This window comes from Galendromus occidentalis, unplaced genomic scaffold, assembly GCF_000255335.2.
Source record: "Galendromus occidentalis unplaced genomic scaffold, Mocc_1.1 scf7180000077213, whole genome shotgun sequence".
Classification (NCBI taxonomy): Eukaryota; Metazoa; Arthropoda; class Arachnida; order Mesostigmata; family Phytoseiidae; genus Galendromus; species Galendromus occidentalis.
In genome coordinates this window covers 267,690-277,464 of record NW_003805201.1, presented here as the reverse complement: position 1 = coordinate 277,464, position 9,775 = coordinate 267,690, and the positions used below count along the sequence as shown (strand labels likewise).

Here is a 9,775-nt window from a genome sequence, read left to right as displayed (position 1 = left end):
GGGGAACGCTCTTGAAGAGGAAGAAGGTATCACAGAGCCGATGAAATGATATTCTTATGGGAAGAACCGGGTAGGCCATCGAGACTCTCGGAGACTCTCCCGGGGCCGGTGTACGGAGACGGGACACAAGGCCGGGAGTAAATCGAATCATCTCGTAATACCTTGATAGATCCCGCTCGGAACGACTCAAGTGGGCGCACCGAACGTCCGAGCGATTTTCCGACTCAGCCATAGGTTCGACATCTCGATTCAATAATAATTCGTCTCTGTCGGCTAGGCGTGCTTGGTAAATCCGGATTCGGAAATCTTGTTGTCCCCCGAGGTCGGGAGGTGTCCGCCTCGTGGAAGGCCATGAAATTCTCGGAAGCTTACGTGATCGAGTGGAAATTGAGGGTCGATTCGGGACGTGTCGTGTCCTCGAGCGCCACCAGCGCACCGTGGGAACTCCTCGGATGCCGAGTTATTTGATCGGGTATCGCTTGATTTCTTCGGAAGAATATCTCCAATTATCGGAAGACTGAATGGGATCCCCGCGAATGTTTGAGCGCCCCATCATGTTTTGTGGGCCGGCAATTCAGAATGAGGGGTATTACTTATCTTTGGCCATCTCGAGTTTTTCCGGTCGGCTTGAGCGCTCGCGGCATCGGGCATGGAGAGAAAATAACAACAACTCTGTTCGTCGACTCCGTGCTGGGGACGAGTGGCTCAATTATATATGGTGTCAATATGAGGCGCAAAAAAAACACTCGCCTTTGTTAACGTTCCGGACTCGACGATGAACATTCTTCCCTTGGGATTCCATTTTCGAGTATTTCTCCATGAAGAGCGCTGCGAAGCGAAAGAACTATCAATTGCGGAGAATTGCGTCAAACTTGATTGGGAGGATCGCGGAAATATTGACATTGATCACCGTGGAGACGCGTTCATGTGTTTTTTATCTAATTGGGTGCGGCGTAGAAGCCGGCGAAGATTCACCGACGACGTCTCAACATGATCGGCCGCGTCCTGCGAACAGCGTGATTTACGATCCACCTTCCGGTGGGACAATAAAGATTCCGCAAAAGTAAACCTGGTCAACAGACTACAAGAATTTATCCGCGCACAGGGGAACTAGGCTCCGTGGACAAGCATCGTCTCGATCCGTGACGGTTTCCTGATAACGCGGAATGTATCCGCGCCAACGAACAGACGGCTCGCTTCGACGCAGATACACTCCATTCAGAAAGGTCCCCGGAGCCTCTCTCCATCAATTCATTTAGATCTCGACGAAAAGCGTGGCTTGCGTGAAGGAGTTCCATTTTCCGGAGACGAGGATCCACGCTCACGGCAGCTCTCGTCGGAGCGAGCGCTGTCATACCGAGGAGCCATGATGATACATCGTGGCCTCGCATCAGTATGGGCATGGCTCTCCCCCTAAGGCACCGTCGGAGACCTTGCTCCACGTCTGCTTCGCCCCCCAACAGGCCAATTAGACGTAGAGGGTCGTCACGGCGATCCTTCGCGCTCGTTTATAGACCGATTGAATGATTTAGGGGATGCTTCCCTATCGGACACAGTCAATCTGCGTGGGCTTATCGAATTCCCGTGTGCAATTGACCGCGGCGTAGTTCTCGGCGGGAGTTTCTCAAGCTAAGGTTCCGGAGTCTGTGCCTCCCGAAATGGGTAAATAGCTCGAGGAACGGTGGATTCTGGAAAGAAATTCTCACCTTAAACTTCGGGAGCCTTCGTCAAAATTTTGGAGGCTGGAAGCGAAGCTCCATGGACTCGGGGAGAAACTAAACGAGAGCGTCGATGAGTGCTCGAGCAAAGCGGCTAATCCGCGTTGATATTGCGAAGAGTTGCTGCTTCACCAGAGGTCAAAGGTCTTCTCGACGGAGGGAGGAAGGAAACGGAGGGGGACGGATAGTCGACTCGACCCGGGTCGGGCTAATAAGCCCCATATTTGAGAGCAGTAGAAAGACGTCGAAATAGCCGCCACCCAGTCGGGCTTGAGTGTCAGCTCCACCCAGAGGGACAATTTGGTCTTCTGATTGGGGACTGTGGGAGACCGGGAACATCATACGACGACAAAAATGTCCTCAGCTTCGAACCGCACGCTTTCGAGCTGAGAGGGAGGTGAGGCGAGACGTCGACGGCAGCGAGAGGAGGCGGAAGAGTTGGAGGAAAAGGGGGAGTTGCGGAGCGGATGCGGAATCAGAGCACGAACCGACTTGACGGTCCGACGCTCCTCTAGCGAGCGAGGGAGGATTTTCTCCCGCTCTCCGTCTGCGATTGACCTAACCCGAGTTGAATCAATGAAATTTCGCTTCGAAAGCGGTTTCGCCTGGTTCCGTCGCCATATGAGAAACCACACCCTGTTTGGTCTAGTGGAGTTCCGCCGAACCTACCAAGTAACGTTGTCTGAACGAATGTCTAGGTATACGACTGCTGTTGGCGACGGCTCGCTTCCTCAACCTACCAGTCAGTCAGTCAGAGGGATCGGCCGTCCGTCAGTCAGATCTCTCGTCCGCCCGATGAGTACAGCAGTTAAGGTCCCGTTCGAAGCTCGTTGAGAGCCGGCACCATCTCCGAGATCGAACGGTAGGAAGACATCGACTTCTTATTGGGTCATTCAAGTGAGGTCTGGACGTCCCTAATTCCCATCATCGATGTTGGAAGGGTCACTCGGTCGACAGCAATGAAATATCGATCTGTAAGGTCTCGATCACGACGGAAGCGGTTCGAACGAAAACGTTGGATATTCGTAGAATTACACAGGAAATTCTCATAGAGCATCAAGAAGTTCTCCGGTGGATTCGGAGAATAGTTATTCGCTCACGACGAGTGAATCCGTCTCGTATTTTCGTCGTTCGATCCCCCGTTTTATGGATTTCTTTTTTTTCAGAAAAATTGTTGATGACTACGTGCGACAAGGGAACGTCTGACGAATCGTTTTTTATTCGAACAAGAATAATTGCGAAATCTCTGCTCCAGTCATGAGCATGGCTGACGAAAACGAGGATGGTAGGACAACCCCTGCCTCCATCAGGAAGGAGAAGATGCAAGCTTACCCTTCGCCGAAGAAAGGACAAGGTATCACTTGCAGCGTTCGTCTTCTCGATGGATCCGACTACGAGGCGCAAATCGACAAACGAGCAAAGGGACAACAGGTTAGTCTCCTGATTAATTTACCCACTTCATGCACGTGGGTATCTTCGTGATTTTCCATCTCCCTCAACGAGGCTGACAAAATCTCGAGGTGACGGAATCCTTACGCTCGTTGATTATGGTCGATCTCATGAAGCTCCTGTTTCCCGGAATATTTGGAGTTCTGTAGAGGAAGGGTCATGATTCCGGGCTCAGAACTTTTCTCAGTCAAACGCGAACTCCCGCGTCTTGTTTACTCGAGCTGCGAACTACACAATGCTGCATATGCACCAGGTTAGGGTGGGGTAGCTCGCTATGAAACAAGTGCGGGGAAACAGCGAATGGTGAATATTTCACAGGGCTGCCAAGCGACTCGTTCTTTTCTTTCTCATCGCCCGCCGACGAGCGCGGCGTTTGATCGCGAGTCTCTGCGAGCGAGAACCGTGAGCTCGATTGAGCAGGGATCTAATATGGACGGCCACATATATGCATAGCGATTGAGCGAGCCCACCATTCATATGTATGATAACTACGCGTGAAAAACTCGGACACCATCCGGAGGTGTTTAGGCCGTTCTCTGATTTAGCTCGTCGATTACAGCTTTTCGATATGGTCTGCGATTCGTTGAACCTTCTGGAAAAAGATTATTTCGGTCTGACGTACCGAGATGCAGAGGATGTCCGGAACTGGGTCAACCTCGAAAAGAGGATTGCAAAACAGATCAAGGCGTGTCCCTGGACGCTCAACTTCGAAGTGAAATTCTATCCGCCCGATCCCTCGCTGCTACAGGTGAGTCGCGGTTTGATTTTCCCCATCGGAACGAAAACTCGGTCCTGTGCAGGCACTGACGGACCACGCATGTGGAAAAAATCGTCAGGAACATTCCTTTCAATTCTCGACCGTCATCATCACGGCTCCGCGGCCGTTCGCGTACCCTCGCGAACGCTATTTATCGCTGCGATGGTTCCGGGAGTCCTTGGGAGGCTCTTCCTCATCCTCGTGTCGCATAGAAACACGGATAGACTCCGACTCTGATCAAATTTTCAGGAGGATATTACGCGTTACCAGCTGTGTCTTCAGGTGCGCGACGATATTGTTAGTGGTAAGCTGCCATGCTCTTTCGTGACACACGCCGTCCTTGGTTCGTATTTGGCTCAGGCAGAATTGGGAGATTACGATCCCGATGAAATGGGCAAAGACTACTTGAGCTCGTGTCGGTTCGCCCCGAACCAGACTCCCGAGTTGGAGGAGAAAGTCGTCGAATTGCACAGTCAGCGCAAGTGAGTACTCGGTCGATCGACCTCGCAAGGCATGCTGTTATGACTGCGTATGTATTCATTTCCCTTCTGTGTCCGTATCCGGATTCCTCCAGGCTCGGATCAGGCTCACGACGCAATCTGTTCTTGTTCCTCGCAGGGGTCAGACGCCCGCCGAAGCCGAGCTGAACTACCTCGACAATGCCCGTAAATTGGCGATGTATGGTGTGGATTTCCATCCCGCCAAGGATTACGAAGGCGTCGATATCATGTTAGGAGTATGTGCAACTGGCTTGCTCGTCTACAGAGATCGGCTGCGGATCAACCGATTCGCGTGGCCGAAAATTCTCAAGATATCCTACAAGCGGAACAACTTCTACATCAAAGTCCGTCCCGGCGAGTTCGAACAATTCGAAAGCACGATTGGTTTCAAGCTGGCCAACCACCGCGCTGCGAAGCGGCTTTGGAAAACGTGCGTCGAACACCACACGTTTTTCCGTCTGATGTCGCCCGAACCGGCGCCCAAACAGCGACTGCTGATACCGCGTCTCGGGTCCAAGTTCCGATACTCCGGTAGAACCCAGTACCAGTCGCGGATGATGAGCCTGAAGATCGACCGGCCGCCTCCGTCGTTTGAAAGAACTCTGTCTAACAAGCGTATTTCCTCGAGGAGCATGGATCGTAAGTAATTTTCTGCGTCTTGAAACTGCTTGTTGAAACCCCGCGTTCGAACCCTTGCTCGCTCGCTAGCTCGTACGCCTGCTCGTTCTCGTCTCGTCTCTCTAGAGGATGGCCCTATCGATAATAATAATAATAATGCTATTACTATTACCATCATCATTATCATTAATATATATACTCATAATACCTATTATCATCACAATGGAGTGATTTGACTATTCTGAGAAATGATGAATGAACAAGATGGTGACCATGAACGATATAGAGGTAGTGACGCCTGATTGCTCTGCCGTGTGCTGTGCCCGAGTTTTGCATGTGCCTGACGCCATTTTCCGTCGGAATAGAAGAGAGAACATATCATCAGTGTCGTTTCCCTCATCATTGCTGTTGTTGTCATTGTCGAATGTCGTCACTGTCCTGACATTTTTGTAGTCCTCAACATCCATCATCGGATGAATGCCTGCCGCTTCCTTTCTTTCCGAATAAATGCTTTCCTCCGATGAGTTCCGTTCCCTTAATTTTCTCTCATTATGGTTCTCCTCATCGTTCACACCCGTTGCGATCGTTCTTTGCAGCGCTCAGTAATTCTTCCAGTAAGGATAGACTCTCTGATGAACGGACAATGTCTGCAGGTGAGATATTCCCACACAACATCGCAAACACAACCCGAAATCTACATAAACTCGGACATCGCTTACACGGGATCCCTCTCCGCATTATTTTCAAACCTCCCAATTATTCGGATATGGAAGTTCGAGAATCTCTGTATCCATCATTGTAAATGCCCTCTTCTCCGGAGCCCCGATCATTCCTTCGTGATCATTGAACTCCGCCTTCCAATCATTGATCATGCTCCAATCAATGATCATCCGTCGAGCATTATCTCCCGATTCATCCTTTCCGGCACCGACTCAAACGAGTGGCATGTATAAACATGGTACTCCTTCGATGTTAGCCTGTTGTGAATCATCTGTTTCCTGAGTGTGTTCGTTTGTTGGTTTGATGTTTATTGATGTTCTGTCAAGGGGAGGTGGGGGGAGCCTTGAACATGATCAGGGAATCAAGGCGACCAATACGGAGCGAAACCTCCTGAAACTCAATTTCATCGGGCTTCTGCGAAACACTCTAGTCAGGAATGAGTATACTCGAATATTTAAAGGCCTGGGGGCTCGAAAGTCGTCAGCGAATCGCGAATTACGAATACGATCAGATGTATTGAGAGACGGGCTTTAGTCTCTCGCTGACGACCACGTCACCGCGCGAACTGATTGTGATGATTCCCGAACCGGGATACGGACAAAAATCTCACTTCGGATGCTCTCTAGTCCTCTGGTGACTGACATGGCGGATGCGTTCCGTCCCGCTTTTGCCTCGTGCGGGGAGAGCCACGGTGGACATCCATTTCGCCTCTTCCTCGCTACTTTTGCGCAGGGGAAGCCCGCGACCGTACCCATGGCTGATCCGTGAATGGATCTCAATACGTTCAGAGGAGCTCGGAGCTCAATTTTTATGTCGAAAGGAATATTCTACGGAGGTGATTCTCGGAGATTGCCGCGGAGATCATTACCCTAAACTTCATTCCTTAGGTGGCACGTTGCCCAGTAGAAGATCCACCGATAGAGCTACCCGTAGTCAAGAGAGACTCACGTCTTCTGGACTGGATGATCGACTGGAAAAACACGAGTTGGACAGAGCTCGAAACGACCGAGAACTCATCTCGCCCACCGAAAGTGAAGGTTACGGAAAGAACAAGGTAGGTTCTCGTTCAGGCTTCCACTAATTGCTCGAGCCTCGCTCTGGCCTGCCCTGCCCGAGGGCATTTCGGCTTGAGGGAATTCCGAGTTGAACGACTAATCGTCGACGCACTCACCAGTCGATATTGTCAAAGCTATGGGATGCGCGCGTCTGCCTCAAGCCTGTAAATAATTAATTCGATCGACTCATTCGGTGAGGAGTGGGTTGGAGCGCACAACATTCAATTGAAAAACATTCCCGCCTCTCTCGTAATTAATGACTCGCGAAGAAAAGCGAGCGCTCACAAGGTTCATTCGTGCGCAGAAACCAATCGGTGGAGTGGCAGTCATGTTGCCAATGGATCTTAAAGGAGCCCACAGACGGAGCCAGCACGAGGATCCTGCCAGGAGATCCCAGGTTGAAGACGTAAGTGGTTTTCGATGGTGAGAAATGCGCCTTCTTACAGTTATCGAAGGATTCCGAGGTCGTTAGGGCTCTCGTCGTTCTGGTCGTTGCTCCCCTCATGGTCGGTGAACTGCGTTCATGTCTAGTCAGCCTGATAAATTCCGGTGGGCGCACACGTTCGGCGACCGGAAGAAAAACATCGGCACCACTCACCACTTGGGTGACTTCAGGGTCTTTGAGATCGAACCCTCGTCTTACCACCTTATTCCTCTCTCTTCTCCTCCTCCACCTCCATATCGATCCTGTATACTCCCCTCATGACCTTCTCCCCGATCCGCTCTCTGACCGATGACATGATTAACGGTGTTGAAAAACCGGGCTGCAGTGGGTGTACGTTGAAGGGGGCTTATGAACCGACTCACAAGTACCCGCTCAGATACACGAATTCGCCCTATCTGCGCAGGAATTCCGATAACCTCCCTGAGTGACCGCAGTCTCCGAAACTCGCAGGCGTTCCTTCTTATGATGATCGCATGAGCCTCACTGAGCGATCATCATAACGAGTTTCCTCTTTCCTGTCTTGTGAATTTCTTTCGCTGTGTACTTCTCGGGTGGAATGATGGTCTATCATAAACGAATCCCACATTCATTTTTCCATCTCTACGGATTTCGATTCACATGTTTCTCTCCCGGAATTCTCCCGATCCATTCTCCCCTTACCGATGATCGGTTGACGACTGCTCAAAAGTTAGACTCCGAGCTCGCCCCAAGCCTTAAGACGGTTATACGTCGCAACCATACTGGATGAGCGTAGCAATGATCGTAGAGACCCGTAGCAGAGATCTATACACCTCTAGGATTTCAAAATACTGTTCGTAGAATTCAGAATCTATACATCAGTAGAGATATCGAGGGACGAAATTTCAAAGTTGCCGAAACTAAAAACTAACAGCTTGTTTTTCGAATTTTTCCCTTCCTAACCCCCCGCTGCATGACGCTTGAACTGACTCCTGTCGTTGATTGGATGGTTGATTGACCGTACATCCATCGCCTAATGAACCCTATCGTCGGATGTGTGCTAACCACACGGTCACATCTTTACTTTGTAATGTCTGCCCGCGTCGTTGTGCATGCTACTTCGCCCTGCGCCTGCCAAACCAAAAACACAGGACGGAACTGGTATCACACTCACTAAACTCAAGAGGACCTCCGTGCGCGACAACAACATGGGATCTTCCGTCGAAGACTCGGCTGAATACGTTTGCGACGATCAAGACGGAGGACAACCGCAGGTGGGGTTGAGCCAATCTGACGGCAATCTTGTCGATAGCGTCGTAAGCGCCGACCGCATCGACCACCGAGTCGACAACCGCCGTGCTGACGAAGTCGAGCTCAACAACGGCGACGACAGTCCCAAGAGCCGTTCTGCGAGAGAACCTTTCACCCACACGGTGTCCGTCGATCCGACGATGACGGGCGCTCGGGCGAAAGGTCGCCCACCCCTTCGACACATCCACTCCGAAGGTCAAATCAACACGACTCCCCTGCCGGCCCTCGCCGATCAGGAGGTTGTGAAGAACGAGCTCGACCGGAGCACCGAGCGGATGGACACGCTCGAGGAAGAGTCCGACTCTCCGCATTCGCATCACGCCCTCAACCGGAAGGAGAATCTAAGCAGTTTGCATCTTTTGAAGGACACCGACGAGCATCCCGTGACAAGTACGCCGAGGCCGAGCGGTGGAGGGCCCAGGGTCGCCCCCGGTCACCAACAGCCCGAGAGGACCTCGAGTCCCATCGAGGGCTCCCGGCCGGGTGGGGGATTCCTTAGGCAGGCCACCCCTTACACCAAGGAGTACATGTACGAAGTCAAAGCGGACGACGAACAAAGATCTAGTCGGACAAGCGCTGGTTTGTCCCGAGGATTCACCTACACGGAGCAGCAGGGCAGAGACAAGACCGTTTCGCCTACGTCGCCTGACCGCGACAAGTCCAAGGTCGAGAAAGGTCTTGCGTTCACCTATTCGCCGAGCGGTGCCCCGACGAAATCCATCCTCAAGCAGTCCTCTGCTCACGACCGGTCTTCCTCCAGCCTGAACGACTCGATGTCGAGAAGTTTCGGGTCGACGCCACCGACATCGCCAACAAAGACAGCCGGTGGCGATTCAATCTACTCACGACCCACCGCCGCCCCTAGGACCGTTACGTCCTCCGGGATGAGCGGGCTGACGACCACGTCACCACCGAACAAGCCCCCGATCGCACAGAAACCGAAAGGCGCATCCAGGCCGGGGGCCGTCACGCCTTCATCCCAGAGGGACATCGACTCCAGTGGCGGCAGTGAAGAGGAGAGCAGCGACGAATCTTTCGAGGAGTACAGGCAGGAAAGACCGCCGAGTTCCGCTGGTGTGGTGACCGGGAGGTTGGACACGAGCGCCGAACGCAAGGTTTCGATCACCAATCCACCGGTCACCTCCACAAGGACGTATCAACGCGGCTCGGACAGCCGAACTTCCCCACCGCAAGAGGAATACTACGCCACGCCCAAGTCCGCAGTCGTAAAGAGCTACGAGACT

The 9,775-nt window shown here is 52.0% G+C and overlaps 1 protein-coding gene across 1 annotated transcript in view; it reads left to right on the top strand.

Moving 5' to 3' along the window:
• The first annotated feature begins 2,981 nt into the window (after positions 1–2,981).
• LOC100907793 (erythrocyte membrane protein band 4.1 like coracle) overlaps positions 2,982–9,775 on the top strand; it is an 8,774-nt gene continuing 1,980 nt past the window's right edge. Inside the window, exons 1-8 of the mRNA XM_029111056.1 lie at positions 2,982–3,149; positions 3,727–3,915; positions 4,174–4,406; positions 4,543–5,063; positions 5,639–5,695; positions 6,650–6,816; positions 7,122–7,223; positions 8,372–9,775. Coding sequence (XP_028966889.1) covers positions 2,982–3,149; positions 3,727–3,915; positions 4,174–4,406; positions 4,543–5,063; positions 5,639–5,695; positions 6,650–6,816; positions 7,122–7,223; positions 8,372–9,775 — 2,841 coding nt within the window. The remainder of the gene's footprint in view (positions 3,150–3,726; positions 3,916–4,173; positions 4,407–4,542; positions 5,064–5,638; positions 5,696–6,649; positions 6,817–7,121; positions 7,224–8,371) is intronic.